The 23,782-nt window shown below is 44.0% G+C and overlaps 1 protein-coding gene across 1 annotated transcript; it reads right to left on the reverse strand.

Annotated features, from left to right (window-relative positions):
• Positions 1-1,018: 1,018 nt before the first annotated feature.
• Positions 1,019-23,572, reverse strand: NUDT13 (nudix hydrolase 13). Its single transcript, XM_087701808.1, has 9 exons — positions 23,474-23,572; positions 16,875-17,014; positions 15,193-15,300; positions 11,831-11,937; positions 11,298-11,423; positions 7,357-7,468; positions 3,903-4,057; positions 1,879-2,534; positions 1,019-1,473 (listed from the first exon to the last, which is right to left on the reverse strand). The coding sequence occupies exons 1-8, from the start codon at positions 23,560-23,562 to the stop codon at positions 2,346-2,348; spliced, it is 1,026 nt and encodes a 341-aa protein (XP_087557934.1). The 5' UTR covers positions 23,563-23,572; the 3' UTR covers positions 1,019-1,473; positions 1,879-2,345.
• Between the last annotated feature and the right edge of the window lie 210 nt (positions 23,573-23,782).

Raw genomic sequence — 23,782 nt, forward strand, 5'->3', positions numbered from 1 at the left:
TACCGCTCACAGCGTGCTTTTTTCGTCGCGCTGTGATGACGTCAGGTACGCGGTTTCGTCGAGCGCGCTTTAGTCGACCGTGGTTTTGTGGTGGAACCGTCTGTTGGAACTTCAAACCATTGCTAAGCAAACAGTAGTAAGTAGAGAACTACTTCTATAAGAGAGTGCTAGGATCTACACTCCAAAACACGTAAGTTCTAGTAAACGCCATATAATACACTAAATCAATATTCTGTCTGAATTCACACAACTTTAACCTGGTTATTGAACTAAATCATTTATTATTTTTTCTATAAAATAACCTACTTGAATGAGCTGCCTTTGGCCCCTTACTTACAAATCAAAGCAGAGAGAAATGGAAGAAGGTTAAAACTAAGCAGAATTAGCAGGTTAGCTGAAAGCAGTCTTTACATCTTTAACTCCCCCAGTGGGTTCCACCACAAAACCGCGTTCGACTAAAGCGCGCTCGACGAAACCGCGTAGCTGACGTCATCACAGGGCGACAACAGTGCGGAGACAGAAGCACGCTGTAAACGCTAAACCTAAAATTAACCCCTAAACCTAACCCCCCTAAACCTAATCCTAAACCTAACCCTAAACCTAACCCTTAACCTAACCCTAAACCTAACCCTAACCCTTAACCTAACCCTAAACCTAACCCTTAACCTAACCCTAAACCTAAACCTAACCCTAACCCTTAACCTAACCCTAAACCTAATCCTAACCCTTAACCTAACCCTAAACCTAAACCTAACCCTTAACCTAACCCTAAACCTAAACCTAACCCTTAACCTAACCCTAACCCTTAACCTAACCCTTAACCTAACCCTAAAGCTAACCCTAAACCTAACCCTTACCTTAAGTTGAATCAGCTTGCTTTCAAAGCGCTATTTAAAGCGCCCTTCTTTCTCCGCGCTCGCTGTTGTCGCCCTGTTGATGACATCAGCAATGCGGTTTAATCGGGCGCGCTTTAGTCGAGCGCGGTTTTGTCGTGCCACGCCCCCAGTGAAGTATGCTGGGAAAATATAACACCCACCTCAACCTCAACTTGCTTTCCCCCTTTTTTTGCTTGTGTGTGTATAATTAGGAACTTTTCAAATATAAATGATGAACTTTCCTCCACCCCCATCAGAATCCTATAAGTTCACACGAATTCTCACAGGAAGAATGACAGAACCGAACTTCGGTTGGGGAACGTGTATGTTTAGCAAACCATTGCATTATTTTCAGGGACAGGAGGCATCTGTTTAAAAAGATGGAAGAGGAGTCAAACGGACAAAATAGTGATGGCAAACCTTTTAGGCACAGAGTACCCAAATCGGAAGGTACACACGCCAGAGTGCCAGAAACCCATGGCCAGCTGGCCAGCGCTCATGCGTGCCTCGGAAACCTGACAACCAGCTTGGCTGGCACGCATGCGCGTCTCGGAAACCCGACGACCAGCTGGCTGAGCTAGAGCACTGCGTGCCACCTCTGGCACATGGGTTCCACCACAAAATCGCGGAGGACAAAATCGCGCTCGACGAAAGCGCGCATTTGACGTCATCACAGCGCGACGAAAACATCGCGCTGTGATCGAAAAACGTAAAAAAAAGCGAAAACCTTACCCTAACCCCCCCAAACCTAACCCTAAAGCTAACCCTAAATCTAACCCTAAACCTAACCGTTAACATAACGCTAAACCTAACGCTAACCCTTAACCTAACGCTAAACCTAACCCTAACCCTAACCCTAACCCTAACCCTTACCTTTATGTGAATTGGCTTGCTTTAATTTTAATTTTATTTAAAATTTTAATTTTTTTCGTCGCGCTGTGATGACGTCACATGCGCGCTTTTGTCGAGCGCGATTTTGTCCTCCGCAGTTTTGACAGGTCACGTGGCACATGTGCCATAGGTTTGCCATCACGGGGATAGAGAGTCAAGGGTAATACTAACTATAATGGCTATGTGGACCTGATGAAATAAGGAGAAAATTGGTCATAGATATCTGTCTTCTGGTGATCAAGAATTTTAACTTCACTCCAAACCCCAATTGGTCAGGATGCTTCCAGGAAAAAACCAAGCAATTCAAGGGCCAGGTTTGCCCACAAATGGCTTTACTAAGAAATCCCAAAAGGAATAAGAGGTTTAGTTTGGTTTTTGCTAGATATTGTTACCCTACGGAGATATCAACCTTTCATTCCAAATCCGTTCAGTGAGTTCTATAGCAATTAATTTTCAAGACAACATGCCAAAAGACTTCATGTGGTTTACCAGTACCTTCTCTACAAAATATGGAAGGCCACTGCAAACAAGACATCAGATATAACAATGCCATCATTCCCCTGCGTATTTTTTTTAAAACTAAGGAGAGGTTTTCTGCTTCACCCATTCCTGGATCAACCGTCGAGCTATAGCTTGTTTGGGGGGCACCCAAAAAGAGGTGCTGTCATCGGTTTCTTTAGAAGGTCTGGGTTCCCGTTCAAGTGCCTTCACCACTTCCTCATGGCTGAACCACCTGGCAGATTCAAGCTCCTGAGTATTGATGGTACACTGCAAATGAAATTAAAAGCAAAATTGGAAAAAAAAATGGTTGTCTTCTATTGAAGGTGTAGAGAAATATTACAGAGGCTGCAATGTAAGATACGTACCGTATTTTTTGGAGTATAAGACGCTCTGAAGTATAAGACACACCAAGCTTTTGGGGAGGAAAACAATAGGGGGGGAGATCTGCCTCTCTCTCCCAGCAATTTGCCTCCTTGCAGCAAACAGCCTGTTTCAGTTTCATCACAGCCTGATTAATAGCACAAGCAGCTGATTGTCGTTTTGATCAGCCTCCCAACCATCAGCTGTTTCAGGCTGCAGAGATTGCCATAGCCAATTGCCGTCTCCACACGCCCCGTTTTGCGGCCTCCCCACGCATCCCATTTTCTGCCCATTCCAAGTGGCGGGGATCAGAATGGGCCGAAAATGGGGTGCACAGGGGCCGAAAACAGGGTGCACAGAGGCCAAAAATGGGATGTGGAAGCCAAAAATGAGCGTGCAGAGGCAGCAATAGGCAATGGCAATCCCTGCAACCTGAAACAGCTGATGGTCGGGAAACTGATCACTGATTGTGCTAATCAGGCTGTGCTGAAGCTGAAAAAAGGCTGTTTGCCATTTGCTGCAAGGAGTCAAACTATGGGAGGCAGAGTGGGGGTCAGCAGGTGGGCGGGGCTACATTCGGTGAATAAGAAGCACCCCAAATTTTCACCCTCTTTTGCAGGGAGAAAAAAGTACATCTTATACTCCAAAAAATATGGTACATTAAGTGTTCTCTTCAAGGAAAAAGCTCATGATATAATCTAACAGATATCTATGACTATTACAATCATATGCTCAGCAAGCAGCATGGATTAAAAAATTGGGTTGGGGAAAGACATGATCCAGAATTGTTTTTCATTAGTTTCATAAAACACCAAAGAACTAAAGTGAATAAGGATTGTGAGTTTTTATGGAACTCAGTGGCCTCAAAATGCATAGAATTATAACATCCAGAAGTTCCAAAAAGTTATTGGAATAGTAAGCCCAATATATTTTATCTAAAAGGAACCGGGTTAGGGAGATCCGAGTTCAAGATAGGTTAGGTTAGGTTCTCATTTATAGCAATAGCAGTAGACTTATATACTGCTTCATAGGGCTTTCAGCCCTCTCTAAGCGGTTTACAGAGAGTCAGCATATTGCCCCCAACAATCTGGGTCCTCATTTTACCCACCTCGGAAGGATGGAAGGCTGAGTCAACCCTGAGCCGGTGAGATTTGAACCGCTGACCTGCTGATCTAGCAGTAGCCTGCAGTGCTGCATTTAACCACTGCGCCACCTTGGCTCATTTATAACCTAGCATCAGATAAAATCAAAGTAGGATTCTACCAGGGTTCTTACTTTGCTCTGTAATGGATGCACTAATGCATGGCAAGCTATCATGAGAACGCTGTTTGGGAACGGCCAGTGCTGAGATGCAGAGTACCAGAGAGATTTCACTTCTAGGCCTACTTCTTCAGCAACCTCTCGTTGGACTGTCTCTTCTAGACTCTCACCTGGGAGCAGAAAACATAATGAAGGACATCTTCATACCCAATACCTTAGTATCTTTCTTTAGCGTTGACAGCGTAAGTATAAAATCTCTTTGTCAGCCTCTGCTTTGCTGCTGCTTCGGCTGCCATGAAACGGGGAGGGAGGGCATGGTATTTGGGAGGGGTTACTAATTGTGCTGGAGGAAGATTCTGGAGTTCTGCTGCCTGTCGGACTATGCATGCGGAGGAGGTTCCCGCCAAGGCTAACGGCACCGACATTCCATCTTGGTGATGCCTTTCGAAGTTATCTCACACCTGACACTTGGGAGAATTATGATTGGACTGTAACTGGGATGCCAAGGGGTGGGGAATGGGTTATTTTATATATCAATCGCTTTCGCGCCTAAATAATCAGTCTTCGCTTTGCTACGCTTCTAATCATTTATAATTAGTAAAAGTACACTTGATTTCTACCAATGGAGTCTCGTGGTCTTCTTTCCTAATTACTCAATGAAGAGGTGCTGACACTCTTACTGACATATGAAAGTCGAATATCAGGATTTTTTTAAAAAAGGAATATGATCTACTGAAAGTGCCCTTCTTTTTACCAAGTACTATCCACAGTACAAGAATCATCGAAATTTCACGAAAGCATGATCATGACGATGCTTAAAGAATTAAGTCTGCCACCACCTTAGCACAACTTCCTTATAAATATCTAAATGGCCATTACTTTGCTTTATTTCAGAAGATGTATTTCATTTCATTTTCTTTTTTTAATGCCACTTAAGGTCGCTTTTGCATGTCAGCAGAAAAGCCAACTAGAAAAATACTTAATGAACTGTGTTGTTTCAATATAACTGGCTATACTGTACAAATATTTTAAATTTAAAAAAATTCTAGAAACATATCTAATAACACAGCAGTTAAAAGCCAATATTTGTTTTAAAAAAGTACTTGCTTAATTTATTTTTATAATTAATATAAAACCTGTCAATTATTGTCCTTTTGGTTGTTCTAACAGAAAAAAACCTATAAAGATACTTGATTTGAGTCATAAAAGTAGATTTCCTCGATTTACCAAATAGATAACTCAATTCTATATTCATAAACTTAAACGGGTTAAGTAAAGATCTGGCAGGCACTATGACACGGCATACTAAATCATCAGGATTAGGTAATGGTTAGGTTTTTACTTTAGCAACTTCACTGTATTTGGTAAGTTTATGAATCAATATGTTAAAGCCAAGTCAAAAAAACAAACTAATGGAGCAACTAAGTCAAACATGTTGGATAAATGCAGACTGTATCAAACAGTTGAGAATTTAGCTAACAATACCGTTAAATTCATACAGACCTCACTCCATTATATTGGCTGGTTATTTTTGGGAGAATAATTCTGGTGTTTTGAAGTATCAAAAAAAGCTGGTTTCATACAACATGCTATACCAGAAATCATGGTTTGCAAAGCATAAATAATGAAAAAACGTACTAGGCTAAGACCAAACAAACCACATTGTGCCTGTTTCCTAGGCTAAATAATTAATTATGAAAAACCAATGGTTTAAACACACGTCCCCAATCCAATGTCCTGAAGATATATGGAGACGGACACAATCCATATACTGTATTGGGATTGAACTCCCAGAATTCCTAGCCAATTTTTCCTAGCCTAACCTGTGTTACGACGGGAAGTTGCAGGCCTATCAAATCGGAAGGGCATCAGATTGAAGAAGGCTAATCTAACACAATATTTCTGATTTACTTAAGTTCTAAATTTAAGTTGCCTCCTAAAAGAGAGTGAAAGAGCTGAGGTGGTGCAGTGGTTAAATGCAGCACTGCAGGCTACTTCAGCTGACTGCAGTTCTGCAGTTCGGCGGTTCAAATCTCACCGGCTCAAGGTTGACTCAGCCTTCCATCCTTCCGAGGTGGGTAAAATGAGGACCCGGATTGTTGTTGGGGGCAATATGCTGACTCTGTAAACCGCTTAGAGAGGGCTGAAAGCCCTATGAAGCGGTATATAAGTCTAACTCCTAAATTTGGGTGCATCTTATACACCAAATGTAGCCCCTTTGGCGTCTGCTTCCCAGCAATTTGCCTCCTTGCAGCATATGGAGAAAATGGGGCCTGTGGAGGCGGCAACAGGCTATGGCAATCCCTGAAACTGAAAGTGAAACTTGCTGTTTGCTGCAAGGAGGCAAATTGCTGGGAGGCAGAAGCAGATTTTTCTTCTTCTAATCAGGCTAAACTGAAACAGGCTGTTTATTGTTTGATGCAAGGAGGTAAGTCAATAACTATAAATGCCTATTGAAAGTTCAAATTATTAGACTTATTTTTTAAAGACTGCTTTATTCTTGTTCTAGGCAACTTAACAAAATGAAGCAGCTTTTGAAAATAAATGCTTGATCTGAAGAGGCCCAGTGCTATTGTATCTTCTTTTAAATAGCAGAGAACAACATATACTTCCAGAAAGCCACATCAATTTTAACAGCATCTATACCGTGACCCGTCAAAACCGCGGTCCACAAAAGCGCGCTCGACGAAAGCGCGTACATGACGTCATCACAGCGCGATGAAAAAAATTAAAAATAAAAATAAAATTAAAGCAAGCCGATTCACATAAAGGTAAGGGTTAGGTTTAGGTTTAGGTTTAGGTTTAGGTTTAGGGTTAGGGTTAGGGTTAGGGTTAGGTTAAGGGTTAGGGTTAGGTTTAGAGTGTTAGGGTTACGTTTAGCGTTAGGTTAAGGGTTAGAGTTAGGTTTAGCATTAGATTAAGGGTTAGGTTTAGGGTTAGGTTAAGGGTTAGGTTTAGGGTTAGGTTTAGGGTTAGGTTTGGGGGGTTAGGGTAAGGTTTTCGCTTTAATTTTACATTTATCGATCACAGCGCGATGTTTTCGTCACGCTGTGATGACGTCACGCTTTTGTCTACCGCGGTTTTGTGGTGGAACCCATCTATACAAGTATAGTCTGAAATGTAACACCACAAACAGTGTATATCATCTGACTGTTTGCTGCAAGGAGGAAAATTGGTGGGAGACAGAGGCAGATTTATTTCCCCTTGTTTTCCTCCCCAAAAGCTAGGTGTATCTTATCCTCCGAAAAATACAGTAATTTCCTCCCTTCCCTTACGATTCATTTCAGAACAAACACAACACAGTAATTAACTTCCTTGACCAAGTTTGAACAATATGGCAATTACATACAACATAATGAGCTAGTTAGTTAAGGCTCATATATCATTCCCTGCTTTGGGTGGATTACCGTTCTGAAGCTACACTTCAGAGGCTATCATTAAAATACATACGGTGGACATGCTGTCTTACCCATGTCACAGAAGCCAGCCAAAGCACTGTACATCCCTTTAGGAAATGATGCCTGTCGTACAAGAAGGCATCGGCTCCCATCGGACACCAATGTAATAACTACCGGAGACATCTAAAAAGGTACAAACACAGCAGGATAATGATTATATTAGCCAGCCAGCACATGAAGTTGCAATTCAGAGCACAATAACAGAAGTGTGGAATATGGGACCGCAAGAATCATTCACTTACATTTTACCTTGGACCAAAATAACAACAGCAGGAACACATTAAATTAACCTTGAAGCTATCATTAGCTAAAGCAAAAGAGAGAGAGAAAAGATTGATGATCAGAGTAGGGGAGGTACCTGTGCAGTCGGTTAGGCCCGGAAACCAGGAGACAGTGAGTTCTAGTCCAGCCTTAGGCATGAAAGCCAACTGGGTGAGCTTGGGCCAGTCATTCTCTCATAGCCCAACCCACCTCCCAGGTTTCTGATTGTTGGGAAAATATCAAGAGGTAGGAGTATTAAAATGTATTAAAGTATTACCGCATTTTTCGGAGTATAACACACACCTCCCCCCCCCAAGTGGATTTTGAGCCTCCCAAACCCTCCACGCATTGCGTTTTTGGCCTTCCTGGCCCCCAGAAACACTCTGCAGTGCTCTGCATGGACCGGTTTTGCCACAAACAGGCTCGTTTTTGGGTTCCCAAGCCCTCCATGCATCGCGTTTTCGCCCTCCCTGGCTCCCAGAAGCAATCTGCAGGCTGAAAATGGGTGCATTTTGGGCGAAAATGGATGCTATTTTGGAGAAAATGGGCTGAGTGCTTCTGGAGTGCTCCGCATGGCCCATTTTTGCCAAAAAACAGGCCCATTTTCACCAAAAATGGGCTCATTTATGGGTTTGCAACAGGGGTGGGTTTCAACCGGTTCGCGGCGGTCCCCGCGAACCGGTTGGTCGGCGAACCTGGAAGTAAGTAACTTCCGGGAACGGCGAAGGGCCCAGCCGCCCGCCCGCATTTCTTACCCGGTTTTGACGAGTTCTGCGTTTCCACGCATGCGCAGGACGCATACAGCGCCTGCGCGATCCTCCAGGAGCAGCTGGAGCATCGCACAGACACGCTAGTACGCATGCGTGCGCTGCGCCCGTGCACGAGGATGCCGCCGGCCCCGTTCCAACCGAACCGGTTGGAACGGGGCGAGAAACCCACCCCTGGTTTGCAAGCTCTCCGCATGTCACATTTTTGCCCGCCCCAGCCCCCAGAAGCACTCTTCAGACCAAAAATAGGTGCATTTTGGCAAAAATGGCGTGTTTTTGGTGAAGATAGGCTGTGCGGAGCACTGCAGAGTGCTTCTGGAGGCCTGGGAGGGCAAAAACGCAATGCCCAGAGGCCAAAAACTATTTTTTCTTGTTTTTCTCCTGTAAATGTAGGTGCATCTTATAGTCCGGTGCATCTTAATAGTCTGAAAAATGTGGTACTTTTATTTAAAGTGTTAAAGTATTAAAATGAGTTATTTTAAAAACAAACAAACAAAATCTCATTATATGTTTTACCAAATCCATCCAAAGAGACACAAGTTCTGATCAGAGAGTAGAGGCAGTCCTCAAAGTTCAAAGTTACAATGGATCACCCAAAAAAGTACTTATGTCTCCATTTCAAAGTCCTAATGGCTGCACATACATCCCTACTATGGGCACCTGGTTGTTGGATCTTAAAGGGACCACATTGCTAGCTAGTTTTGAAAACTACAGGTTGTGAGGGTTACTGTAATTTATTTGAAATAAAAACACATGTAATGTTCTATTTGTAAACCTGCAGCTCTGTAGAACTCGTAGATAGAGAATTTTCTTGCTATTGGGAATCTTTGCTTCAGTACACCAGCAGTCTTGAGTGCCGAGGTGGTGCAGTGGTTAAATACAGCACTGCAGGCTACTTCAGCTGACTGCAGTTCTGCAGTTCGGCTGTTCAAATCTCACCGGCTCAGGGTTGACTCAGCCTTCCATCCTTCCGAGGTGGGTAAAATGAGGACCTGGATTGTTGTTGGGGGCAATATGCTGACTCTGTAAACCGCTTAGAGGGCTGAAAGCCCTATGAAGTGGTATATGTCGAACTGCTATTGCTAACTGCTATAGTCTCCTGGTTTCAAGACAACCCTCTCGCTGATCCACTTTTTAGCATCCTGATCACCTGAAACATACATTCATTCTCCTTCATTCCAAAGACCACAATATTGTATAAGCTGGTTTTCAGCTATTGGGAAAGACACAAGGTTGCAGAAATCCCTACATGCTGTTCTTCCATCATCACAGCAGAGAAGAATAATTAAATATACCGGTAGAAAGTTGGCTTGGCAACTTGGCACTTCCCCGTCTCGTCAACCGCTTGTGTGCATGGATTTTTCTCTTGTTTTTCTGCTTATAAACAAGTCAACGCACAGAATAAGAATTAAACTATAAATAGTGGTGGAGGAGGATAGCTAACAATGTCTTTTCTTTTCATTTTGGATGGAGTGGGTGACAGGGTTTTTATTCTGCTGGCGCCCCCGAAAACTTCATGCTGTTATTTGCTCACTGGTAGAAGCACTGACACAGGGAATTCTCTGCATGTTCCCAGTGTTTAGAAGTGGCACATTGGCTTCAAAGTTGCTTTAGACAGATTGGGAAATATAGCCAATAACTTTATTTAAAGTAAAAAAAAATGATTTTCTTTTCTATTCTGCAAGAATCATTCTAAGAGCACCGTATTTTTCGGCATACAAGATGCACCTTTCCCCCCCCAAAAAGGTGAAAATTTGGGAGTGTCTTATACACCAAATGTAGCCCCACCCACCCCCACCAGAAGCCAAAAACAGAAGGCATGGAGGCAGTGATAGTCTACGGCAATCCCTGCAGCCTGGAACAGCTGATTGGGGGTATTCCGGCAGTCCGATCCATCAGCTGTGCTGAATCAGGCTGCAATAAGTGCCTAAGCTGACCTGGCTGGTAAGAGTTTGTGGCAGCAATCACATTCAGAAAGCACAGTAACTGATTCAGCAGGATTCAAAATAATAATAATATACAATACATTACCAAAAGCAGGTTTTCCAAGGTAGCAGTAAATACAAGCAAAACACAAGCAGTTTCACTTTCCGTTCTCGGTTAAGACAGGCTTCTTCCTGTCTCCTTGTTCATACAGCAAATTTCAGAGTATGTATGTATGTGTATGTATGTATGTATGTATGTATGTATGTATGTATGTATGTTGTATTTGTGGTGATAAATAAATAAAGGGAGACTACTATAGATCTATTTCAAGCTATTTAGCTCTCATCAGCTAATATGGGTTTCTGTCTGGATGGTCTCTTGTGACGAGCCGAAGGACAGAAAATGGAAGTAATGATCTTCCTCCCATATTTGGGCATACCGGGGGTTGTAAAATCTAATAGATATCTTTCACCCTGGCTTGGCTGATAACGGATCAGAGCCTGTGGCCTAATGGCTAAGACGTCTGCCTAATATATAATATAGCCCAGGTTCAAATCCCAGTAAGGGTATGGCTAGCTGATGAGAGCTAAATAGCTTGAAATAGATCTATACTAGTCTCCCTTTATTTATTTATGAGCACAAATACAACATATGTAACAAAAAGGCAACAGTAAAAATATTGGGTTTCTGCCTGGATGGTGTCTTGTGACGAGCCGAAGGTCAGAGAATGGAAGTAGTGATCTTCCTCCCATATTTGGGCATACCGGGGGTTGTAAAATCTTATACACACACACACACACACACACACACATACATACATACGTACATACATATATACACATACATACACACACATACATACATACATACATATATATATATATACATACATACACACATACACACACACATACACAAAAAGCTTTTGCCAGCATAGACAAGTCTTGCTGGCTGCCTACATGGCTTTAGACCATATTCTTTTCCATTTGGAGGCCTACCTGTGGATAATAGATGGTTCCACTGGCATGACAAATTCTTTTGCTCCCAGACAAATTTTTCATTGTGGGCTCTCCGGTTTTGCTGCAATATTGGTTATTATCATGCCATCGAAGTAGTGCCTGAGACTACAAAAATCAATTCAGTTAATCAGGATAGGAAAGGCTCTGATCGGACAAAAAATTATGTACAGGTGGTCCTCGACTTATAACCACAAATGAGCCCAAAAGGTCTGTTCTAAGCAAGGCAGCTGTTGGGTTTTGCCCCATTTTACAACCTTTCTTGCCCCAGTTAAGTGACTCACTGCAGCTGTTAAGTTATTAATACGATCATTAAGTGAATCTGGCTTCCCCATCGACTTTCCTTGCCAGAAGATCGCCAAAGGGGATCAATGGGACACTGCAACCACCATAAATACATCAGGAAGCTGAAATTCCTATTTTCCTCTGGAAATGCTTGCAATTCTTTATCACCATTATCTAGGAGTTCGCATATGACATTTGTTTTTACCGTATCTTATGCATTAAAATCATACCGTGGAAATCAAAGATGCATCTTCCTCCTCCAATTGGAAGAAAGCTTTCTGTAATTCTCCAAACGATCCATCAAGTTCAGACTCAACGGCGGATTTTGGCAAGGATCCTGGAATTCAATAAATCTGTGGGAATCAAACATCTTTATTATTACCCCCTCCCCCACATATTTTCCATGGATTAAGCCACAGGTTATTGTAGGGTTTAATACTGTTGCTGATACAGTTAACCAATTATTGTACTATAAAATTCAACATAATCATTCAACATTATTCAGATCAGTGCTTCTATATAAAGGATGGTCTGAGCAAGATTAATGGGTCTGGCAATTATCTTCTTTATCACAGAAATGGAATTAATGTCTCACATTAAATAGGCAGATACGGCTCCGGAAAGAAACTATCCTTTTTCCCCCTATTTTCTGCTGCATATCCTGATATAACTCCTAATTATCACCTTTAAAAACAGAACCCACTATTACTTTTTGAGGAAAACTATGGCCTGGATCAGGGGGTTAATTTCTAGGAAATTGGGAAAAACAAATAAGATTGTTATAGAAATAATATAGTGTGTAATAGTGAACCAAAAGAACTGTTCTGCTGAGTATTTACAAATAAACTTTACGTATACAAAATGCCATTTTTTTTGTAAAGAGTTGTATCCCATAAAGTAGGGTTGCCAAACTCAAGGCCCCGGGGCCAGATCCAGCCTACGGGATGTTTAGTTCTGGCCTGTGGGGCCAGTGGTGGGTTTCAAAATTTTTTCGAACCTACTCTGTGGGTGTGGCCTCCTTTGAGGGAGTGGCTTGCCAGCCATGTGACCTGGTGGGAGTGGCTTGCCAGCCATGTGTTTTCTTTCTTTCTTTCTTTCTTTCTTTCTTTCTTTCTTTCTTTCTTTCTTTCTTTCTCTCTCTCTCTCACTCTTTCCTTTCTTTTGTCTCTCTGTTCCTTTTTCCTTTTTTTCTTTCATCTCTCTCTCTCTCACTTTTTCTTTCTTTTTTCTTTTTTTATTTATTTATTTCTTCCTTTCTTTCTCTTTCTCTCTCTGTGTGAGTCTGTCTGTCTGTCTGTCTGTCTGTGTGTCTGTGTCAGTGGTGGGTTTCAAAATTTTTTGGAACCTCTTCTGTAGGTGTGGCCTGCTTTCTGGGTCCACTGGTGGAACCTCTTCTAACCGGTTCAGTAGACTTGACGAACCGGTTCTACCGAACTGGTGCGAACTGGCAGGAACCCACCTCTGTGTGGGGCCATCCTGGAAACAGCAAAGGATTGACCCGCGGTGCCTCTGCCAGTAAAAATGGAACTTGGGAAGGCCGCGTGCAGCCCTCCCGAGCTCTGTTTTCACTCACAGAGGTTGAAAGAGGCCTGTTTTTGCTGGCAGAGTGCTTGAGCCATAACAGGCACCCCCAATACAAGTGACAGCGAACTAGCCACACCTACCCTGGCCATGCCCACTCGACCCCCCCAAGGTCAAACACAACCCTGGTGTGGCCCTCAATGAAATCAAGTTTGACACCCCTGCCATAAAACCTTTCAGTACTTAAGGAGTTCAGAAACACCTAGCAATGTTTTCATAAAATATAGGACCAGTTGTCTTCGGCGAGAACACCCAAATACTTAAGACTACAAATCAAGTTTGCAAAGACCACCAAATTGTTCAGGACCCCTGAAAAATCTGCCTCCTAAGCAAATGAATGAGCATCAGCACTACATGTGCAATTTAGTGACTACAAGGTTAAAGAGGATAGGTTACATTGACCTTGAACTGTTCTGTACAGTTATGATCTTTTCATTTTATAAATGAAAGTGGATTGCTGAGGATGGCTGAATTTCAATCTTTTAAGAAAAAACGACTACAGCAAAGGCATGGCAGAGGATTACAATAATATAATGACAGCGTTTTTTTTAATCTCTCTCTTAAAATACTCCAAAAATACAAAATAGTTTTCAAGATCCAGTCTGTGTCGGTCACAGGAGGTTTAGTCTTCCGAGCTTTCAGAATCATGCTGTAGCCCATCCTCAGGGAATTTCTCTCTGTCGAAATATGTGCGTTGAGCTATTCTATGCATCGTATTTATGTGGTGCCTTTAGTACTGTGTTTCCCTGAAAATAAGACATGGTCTTATTTTTTTTTACCCCCAGAATAAGCGCTTGGCCTTATTTTCTGGGAGGTCTTATTATTTTTGAGGTGTAGGAGGAGTGAGTGTGGTTACCTCATGGCTGCTCCTGTGTTGCAATATTTTCAGGGAGGGCTTATTTTAGCACATCTGCTCAAAAGCCCAATTGGGCTTATCCGGGGAGGTCTTATTTTCAGGAAAACAGGGTAGCTGGCCATCAACATGCCAATTAATCAATAGAAAGCCATACCTAACTAGGCACCACGTAAATTCAATGCATAGAATAGCCCAAAGCACACATTCCGGCACAGAGAAATTCCCTGAGGATGGGTTCCAGCACAAGTCCAAAAGCATGGGAGACTAAACCTCTGATCTCGCTGACCAACCCAGACTGGATCCTGCAATGTTATCCTGGGATGTAGATATTTGCCTTCACTCGTAAAATAATTGTCAGCGTTCCAAGTATCATGCAGAATTAAATCAGAGTGCAAGGCAAAACAATCCTTAAAGTTCCAATTTAATAAGCCGGACATTTTAGCACATCTGTGGAATCCCAATTCTGGAAGTTACATCGGATTCCCACCCAGTTGAAAGTTCATGATCTTGTCCCCACACCCACAAATCCATCACATGGTCCAATCTTCTTGCATCTCCACCCAGCTGGTTCCGGTCAGGTGCAGAGGTGCCGAGACAAAAGATGACCTTGGGCTTCTAGAAAAGAACGACAACAACACATTCCACAATTCTACTCCTTTCTATTCCCCCCTCCCAATTACTACACTAATGAAACAGTATAATGAAATAAGAGAGAGTGTGGTAGGCCAAAGATCCTAAAAGGGATATAACTGCAGGCCTGACAGGCTCTCTCTTATTTCACAATGAGTGGCCAGCCCTAACCGACCATTGGAAGAGGTCGCAATGGACTTCATCGTGGAACTCCCAGACAGCAGTGGGAACAGAGTAATCTGGACAGTTGCCTTGGACTCTGATTTAATTCTGCATGGATACTTGGAATGCTGACAATAATTTTCTTTCAAGAACCAAATGCACAAGTCCCACAATACCCCAGTTCCGATGCCAAGGATTTGCCCCCAGAAGCAGCAAAGTTTCGATGGATCTTACCAAAACCCTTTGGAATAGTTCCCATATTGACAAATTTGCACATCCTTAGGATACAAGATTCAGTTTCCCACGGCTTTTAGTGTAGAAACAAGAGTTAGGTTATTAACGTTCATGCAGACAAATTCTAACCTAGGTCAAGAGCAAAATATGGAGTGCATTGTTCTGAACAGCCCACTAGCACAGACTCTTCTATCATCTTCTCACTCTTCCGAAATTTCTGCAAAAGTCTTTTTATTTCTGAAAGATATTAGAATAAAGAGATGCCTTAAAAGATACAGTGGTGAAATTCAATTTTTTTTACTACCGGTTCTGTGGGCATGGCTTGGTGGGCGTGGGATGGGCTTGGCTTGATGGGCGTGGCAGGGGAAGGATACTGAAAAATCTCCATTCCCACCCCACTCTGGGGCCAGCCAGAGTGGCATATGCCAGTTCTCCGAATTACTCAAAATTTCCACTACCAGTTCTCCGAACCACTTAAAATTTTTGTTACCAGTTCTCTGAACTACTCAAAATTTCCACTACCGGTTCTCCAGAACCTGCTGGATTTCACTCCTGGATACAACCACCACCCTTTAAAGATTCATTAGCATGTTTACCATCTAATATAGCTAGTCTAAAACAGATGCACAGATGTTTTATCACAAATCTGGATTAATAGAACATTATAATAAAAATGCTTCCCAAAGGAATCCAATGGTTGCAGTTTTGCAAGAGCACTGAGACTTAATTTTCTATTCAAGATCTCCAACTCCCTTCCCTTCCTATCATAAATTGCTATCATCCCAGGTTGCTTGCAAGCAGAAAACAAGGACATCTTTGATATCTTGTAATATTAAGTCAAGGATGCCCTTGTTCTTTACTTCAAGGCTCCCCCCGCCCCTCAACCCAAGTAAATTCTGATTGCTTGATAGAAAAGAAGCTTCCTAACAGTAAGAGAGACTTTATGGTGGAAGCAAATGAATCAGAATGATGGTGGTCTCTGCAGCATTGGATGTGGTCAACCAGAAGGTACAAAACCACTTCTCATGATACTTTAACAGAATGACAGAGCTGGAAGGGACCTTAGAGGTCTCCTAGTCCAACCCCCTGCACAAGCATAGGAAACCCTATACCATTTCAGACAAATGGTTGTCCAATCTCTTCTTGAAAATCTCTGGTGTTGAAGCACCCACAACTTTTGGAGGAAAATCGTTCCACTGATTTAATTGTTCTAACTCTCAGGAAATTCCTCCTTAGTTCTAGGATGGATTTCTTATTGATTAATTTCCATCCATTTCTTCTAGTCCTGCCTTCTGGTGCTTTGGGAAATAGGTTGACCGCCCTCTTCTTCACTGCTCTGAGTAGAGGATTGGCCTTGATGGCCTGAACAGCCCTTTCCAAATATATTATTCCTATAGATCAGGGGTGTCAAACTCAAGGCCTAGGGGCCGGAACTGGCCTGCGGGGTGTTTAGATCTGGTCCATGGGGCCTCCCTGGAAATAGTGAAGGACCGGCCCGCCGTGCTTCTGCCAGCGAAAACAGACTCCCAAGCTCCATTTTCGTTGGCAGAGGGTTGCAAGGGGCTGTCCCAGCCAAAAACGAAACTCGGGAGCCCCTTTTCACAGGCTGACCGCTCGGGCCACCACAGGTGCCCCCCCCAACATGAATGATGTCATGCTGGCCATCCCCTCCCCTCCCCGAGGTCAAACACAATCCTAATGCCGTCCTCAATGATACTGAGTTTGACACCCCTGCTACAGATGGAGCGCAGCTCAGGAATATCAGTGTTAATCTATTAAAATTATGTCTGAATAATACAAAAGGTAACGACCTCCTGTCTTTAACTTTGGGGCTAGTAACGCTTTTCCTTGTCGCTGCACGAAGGGAGAGAAGTTGTAAAACAGGAAGAAGCTTCCGGAATCATAGGCCTGCCGACAAGCATCATCATCTTCTTTCAGCTTGAACGTGTATCTGTAATTAGGAAAGGATTAGAAGGAGCACCTCATGAACAGAGAAAACAATCATCTTCCCTGCATTCACTCAGCTGAGGTACATAAAACAATCTAATCCTGTTGTGTCTCTCTTCAGAACTGTTCCCTTGTTCTTACAAGTTGCTGGCTACGGCTGCCAAGTTTTCAAAGCAAGCTTTCGTTGCTCTTGTCTGCATTCCCTTGGAATCTGAGCAGCACTTCTTTCTAGTTTGCCATATGGGAGCGTGACCCGTCAAAACCGCGTTCCACAAAAGCGCGGTCGACGAAATCGCATATGTGACGTCATCACAACGCGACGAAAAAGATCGAAAAATTGAAATAAAAATTAAATTACAGCAAGCCGATTCACATAAAGGTAAGCGTTAGGTTAAGGGTTAGGGTTAGGTTAAGGGTTAGGGTTAGGGTTAGGTTTACAGCGTTAGCGTTACGTTTAGCGTTAGATTAAGGGTTAGCGTTAGGTTTTTAGTTAGGTTAAGGGTTAGGTTTAGGGTTAGGTTAAGGGTTACGTTTAGGGTTAGATTTGGGGGGGGTTAGGGGAAGGTTTTCGCTTTATTTTTACATTTTTCGATCTTTTTCGTCGCGCTGTGATGACGTCACATACGCGCTTTCGTCGACCGCAATTTTGTCGTCCGCGGTTTTGTGGTGGAACCATATGGGAGTGCAAAGAAAATCGTGGCAAGGCTGAAAGGTCTCTTGGCTTCAAGACAAGAGAGAAGAACCCTGGGGACTTTGTGAGAAGATGAGGCGGGACTGTCCATCCTGCAGCTCACACTGAAAACTGTCTTTTGTAGTGTTTTTCCGGAGCAACAGCTGAGGTACATGGGACTCTTCTTGAAGACTATTTAGAATGCAATGGTGTGGGTCATTATGCCACCTTCAAGTTACACTGGTTCTCTCTAGGCTCTGGGTACAATGCAAGGTGCTAGATACATTTTAAAGCCCTACATGCCATGGTATTGGAGGTGGCGCAGTGGTTAAATGCAGCACTGCAACTACTTCAGCTGACTGCAGTTCTGCAGTTCGGCTGTTCAAATCTCACCGGCTCAGGGTTGACTCAGCCTTCCATCCTTCCGAGGTGGGTGAAATGAGGACCCGGATTGTTGTTGGGGGCGATATGCTGACTCTGTAAACCGCTTAGAGAGGGCTGAAAGCCCTATGAAGCGGTATATAAGTCTAACTGCTATTGCTATTGCTACTTGAGAGACTGCCTGCTGCCAATTACCTCCAACAGACCTATCAGATCCCACAGATTAGGCCTCCTCCGAATTCCATCTACTGGCCAATGCCGATTGGCCACCACCCGGAGGAGGGCCTTCTCTGTGGCTGCTCCGGCCCTTTGGAACGAACTCCCCGTGGAGATTCGGACCCTCACCACCCTTCAGGCTTTCCGCAAAGCCCTTAAAACCTGGTTGTTCCGACAGGCCTGGGGCTGACGGATTCCCCGCCCCCGCTCGAATTGTGTGGTTGTTGAGTGTTTTTAAATTGTTTGTAGTTGTTTGTCCGTTGTTCCTCTTGTTTGTATCCCCCCCCCCTAATTTTGGTTTGTGAGCCGCCCTGAGTCCCTCTGGGAATAGGGCGGCATACAAATCCAATAAATTAAATTAAATTAAATTAAAATAATTAAATAGATCCAGGTTACCTGAGAGACTGCCTATTCCAAAGAATATTTGCTCACTCTACACCAGGGGTATCAAACTCAAGGCCTGGGGGCCAGATCCAGCCTGTGGGGTGCTGAGATCTGGCCCATGGAGCCACCCTGGAAACAGCAAAGGGCCGGCTAACAGTGCCTCTGCCAGTGAAAATGGAGCTGAGAAGGGACTTTGCAACCGAAAATGGAGCTTGGGAGCCCATTTTCACTGGCAGAGCCCTCAGGCTACCACAGGCGCTCACGACACGAATAATGTTGAGCTGGCCACACCCACCCTGGCCACGCCCACTCCCAGCCCTCCAAGGTCAAATAAAACCAATGCGGCCCTCAATGAAATCAAGCTTGACTCCCCTGCTCTACACATGCCCATGGGGAAGGCATGCTCCAGGTCCGCCTTTAAATATGGTGATCATATGAAACCTAGGAGATGTGCCTCCCCAGGCTGTTCCATAGGAATAGTCTCCACCCCTATACAGGTAGTCCTCGACTTACAACCACAATTGAGCCCAGAATTCGAGGTTCGAGGTTCATTTTATTTATATGCCGCCCTATTCCCAATGGGACTCAGGGCGGCGCACAAACCCAAGGGGGGGGGGAGGGAAACACAAAACTACAACCGAAAATACAGAGCATTTAAAACAACCAACAGCCGCACGATTCGAGAGGGGAAGGGAACTCATCGACCCCAGGCCTGCCGACACAGCCAGGTTTTAACGGCTTTTTGGAAGGCCTGGAGAGAGGTGAGGGTCCGAATCTCTGCGGGGAGCTTGTTCCAAAGGGCCGGAGCCGCCACAGAGAAGGCCCTCCCCGGGGTAGTGGCCAGATGACATTGGCTAGTAGACGGAACCCGGAGGAGGCCTAATCTGTGTGACCTAATGGGTCTTTGGGAGGTAATTAGCAGCAGGCGGTCTCTCAAGTACCCAGGTCCAATACCATGAAGGGCTTTATAAGTGACGACTAACACCTTGAAGCGTATCCGGAGACCAATCGGTAACCAGTGCAGCTCGCGGAGGATAGGTGTAACGTGGGTGTACCGAGGTGCACCCACAATCGCTCGCGCGGCTGCATTCTGGACGAGCTGAAGTCTCCGAATTTATGTGAGAAGATTGTTAAGTGAGTTCGGCTCTATTTTATTACTTTTCTTGCCACATTTCTTAAGTGAATCACTGCAGTTATTAAATTAGTAACATGGCTTTTAAGTAAATCTGGCTTCTCCATTGACTTTGCTTGTTAGGTCATCGCAAAAGATAAGCCACATGATGCCAGGACACCGCAACTGTCATAAATATGAACCAGTTGTGAAGCATCCAAATATACTGTGTTTTTCAGAGGGTGAAAAGTTGGGCGCGTCTTATATACTGAATGGTGAATCCACTCACCAGCCCCCATCCTTTGGCCTCTGCTTCCCAGCAATTTACCTCCTTGAAGCAAACTGAAAAATGGGGCTTGCAGGAGCTGCAATAGGCTATGGCAATCCCTGCAGCCTGATCATCGGGAGGCATGCTGGAACTGAAAGTGAAACAGGCTGTTTGCTGCAAGGAGGCAAATTGCTGAGGGGCAGATTTTTTTCTCTTCTAATCAGACTAAACTGAAACAGGCTGTTTGCTGCGTGGCACGACAAAACCGCGCTCGTCAAAATAGCGGTGATAAAATTGCGTCGCTAAAGCCGCGACGTCATCACCGCGCGTCATCACCGCCGCGACAACAGCGCGGCGACAGAAGGGCGCTTTAAAACAGCACGGCGGCAGAAAGCGGATTTAAATTAAGGTAAGGGTTAGGATTAGGTTTAGGGGTTTGTTTTAGGGTTAGGTTAGGGTTAGGGTTAGGGTTAGGGTTAGGGTTAGGTTTAGGTTTAGGTTTAGGTTTAGGGTTAGGGTTAGGGTTAGGTTTAGGGTTAGGTTTAGGGTTAGGTTTAGGGTTAGGTTTAGGGTTAGGTTTAGAGTTAGGGTTAGGTTTAGGGGTTTGTTTTAGGGGTTTGTTTTAGGTTTAGGTTTAGGTTTAGGTTTAGGGTTAGGGTTAGGTTTAGGATTAGGTTTAGGGGTTTGTTTTAGGGGTTTGTTTTAGGGTTAGGGTTAGGTTTAGGTTTAGGTTTAGGTTTAGGGTTAGGGTTAGGTTAAGGTTTAGGTTTAGGGTTAGGTTTAGGGTTAGGGTTAGGGTTAGGTTTAGGGTTAGGTTTAGGATTAGGTTTAGGGGTTTGTTTTAGGGGTTTGTTTTAGGGTTAGGTTTAGGTTTAGGGTTAGGGTTAGGTTTAGGGTTAGGGTTAGGGTTAGGGTTAGGATGCTGAGTGCTTGGGAATGCGCGGATTTGCCCTCCGCGATTATGTCATCGCGGTAGGGTCGCGTTTTTCCTTAGCGCTTCGAACGGCGTGGATTAGTCTTCGCGCTTATGTCTCCGCGGATAAGGTCTTTGCGGATTTGTGGTGGAACCTGATTACTGTAAGGAGATAAGTCAATAACTATAAATGCCTATAGAATGTTCAAATTATTAGACATTTTTTAAAGACTGCTTTATTCTTGTTCTAGACAATTTAACAAAATGAAGAAGCTTTTTAAAATAAATGCTTGCTCTGAAGAGGCCCAGTCCTATTGTATCTTCTTTTAAATAGCAGAGAATAACGTATACTTCCAGAAAGCCTCATCAATTTTAACAGCATCTGTACAAGTATAGTCTGAAATGTAAGACCACAGACAGTGTATATCATCTGTACTGTTTGCTGTTTGTTGCAAGGTGGAAAATTACTGGGAGGCAGAGCCAGATTTGTTTTCCCTTAGCTAGGTGCGTCTTATACTTCAGAGCGTCTTATACTCCAAAATCACGTGACCATGGGGATACTGCCATCGTCATGTGACAAATAATAAGTCACTTTTTTCAGTGCCATTGAACCGTCACTAAATAAACTGTTGTAAGTCGAGGGCTACCTGTATAGGATGAGCCCCAACTCTGAAAACTTTAAAATTTCCATGAAGATGTGGCTTTTTCTCCCAGCATTTGGGTCTAAGATGAGTGTCCTTTTGGACGACTAATTACCACATCTGCTCATTTTATATTTTATATATTGTTCCTTTTTAATGCTATAGAGGGAGCAGCAAGCGTTGGGTATTGTTTCAGCTGTACATCACATCGGGCAGCTCTATAAATCCATTAAATAATTAAAATTCAGCTTGCAAAGAGCTGCACAGTATTATGGAGACACAAGAGGGCAGCATGGATTATAATTTGGTAGCGTTCCTGCACAATAGAAGGGAATGATTATATCCAACAGGGCTCTATGTTCTGTAAATAAATGCCCAAAAGTATTTGACCACAATACAAATCTATTGTTGCGTTCACAAACTTTGTAAAACTTCACTAAAACGTCCACTAATTCTTAATTTATCTCATTAGATAATATATTTTGAGAAGACTTGATAAAAACAGCCTATGCCTTCGAGCCGTGATGGTGAACCTATGGCACACGTTGCTACAGGTGGCACGCGGAGTCATTTGTCCGGGCACGCGAGGCGTTGCCCTGTCAGCTGGCCAGCACGCATGCGCACGCTGGCCAGCTGACTTCGGCCTTCTTTTGAGGCCATTTTTCGCCCTCTGGAGGCTTCAGGAGTTTCCCTGAAGCCTCCGGAGCACAGAAAACAGGCCCTAAGGGGCAAACTGGAAGTTTCGTAATGTACTTCCAGTTTGCTTGTAGGACTGGTTTTTTGCACTGCTGATCCTTCAGCCTTCCCTGAAGGCTCCGGAGGGCAAAAAAACCAACCCTACAAGCAAACTGGAAGTATATAATAGCAATAGCAGTAGACTTATATACCGCTTCATAGGCCTTTCAGGCCTCTCTAAGCGGTTTACAGAGAGTCAGCCTATTGCCCCCAACAATCTGGGTCCTCATTTTACCCACCTCGGAAGGATGGAAGGCTGAGTCAACCCTGAGCCGGTGAGATTTGAACCGCTGACCTGCTGATCTAGCAGTAGCCTGCAGTTCTGCATTTAACCACTGCGCCACCTTGGCTCTTCCAGGTTGCTCATTGGGCTAGTTTTAGCCCTCCAGAGACTTCAGGGGCCTTCAGCAGGCTTCCCTGAAGGCTCCAGAGGGCAAAATACGACCCTACGAGCAAACCGGAAGTGCCCGTTTGCTCGTAGGGTAATTTTTTGCCCTCCGGAGCCTTCAGGGAAGCCTCCTGAAAGCTCCGGAGGGCTAAGGTGGCGCAGTGGTTAAATGCAGCATTGCAGGCTACTTCAGCTGACTGCAGTTCAGCAGTTCGGCTGTTCAAATCCCACCAGGCTCAAGGTTGACTCAGCCTTCCATCCTTCCGAGGTGGGTAAAATGAGGACCCGGATTGTTGTTGGGGGCAATAGGCTGACTCTGTGAACCGCTTAGAGAGGGCTGAAAGCCCTATGAAGCGGTATATAAGTCTAACTATTGCTATTGCTAAAACCAGACCTACGAGCAAACCGAAAATCTGTTCCTGAACATCCAGTTTGCCCATAGGGCCTGTTTTTCGTGCTCCAGAGACTTCAGAGAACCTCCTGAAGCTTCCGGAGGGCCCCGGGCGGGGAGGCTGTTTTCGCCCTCTCCAGGCTCCTATAAAGCTTCTGGAGCCTGGGGTGGGCAAAAAAAGGACACAAAAAAAGGGAGGAGAGCTGGTTGTACACGCATGCATGCTGGGATCACGCCCATAGCATTATGGGTGTGGCACACCCATGCACGACCCCTCTGCGCTCCCCCTGGTTTTGGCATGCGAGCCACAAAAGGTTCGCCATCACTGCCTTCAGAGTCTCCTCATGATCTAAGAGCATACATACCTCATTCTTCTGACATAGGTTGAATAAATCCTACAACATAGAGTTGAAGTCCTTCTATATCCCAATTGACATGCCAAGGCTATAACCATCCTGCCTGCCACCACTGGAAAAAAAAAAACACAGAGTTATAAAAATAGTGGTAAATTACCAGTTTCCTAACCAAATTACGGAAGGAACAAGCCATCTCATTCATTTGTAAGGGGAGGAGGTGGTATTACATACCACAGTTAGCAGTTACTCACACACGGCTCAAACTTATTATATATCATTTTATCTTTCACTGTTGTTTAGATTTAAGGTGTTTTTCAT

This window comes from Thamnophis sirtalis, unplaced genomic scaffold (assembly GCF_051295495.1).
Source record: "Thamnophis sirtalis isolate CommonGarterSnake01/CBP01778 unplaced genomic scaffold, rThaSir2_p1.2 scaffold_15, whole genome shotgun sequence".
NCBI classification, from domain to species: domain Eukaryota; kingdom Metazoa; phylum Chordata; class Lepidosauria; order Squamata; family Natricidae; genus Thamnophis; species Thamnophis sirtalis.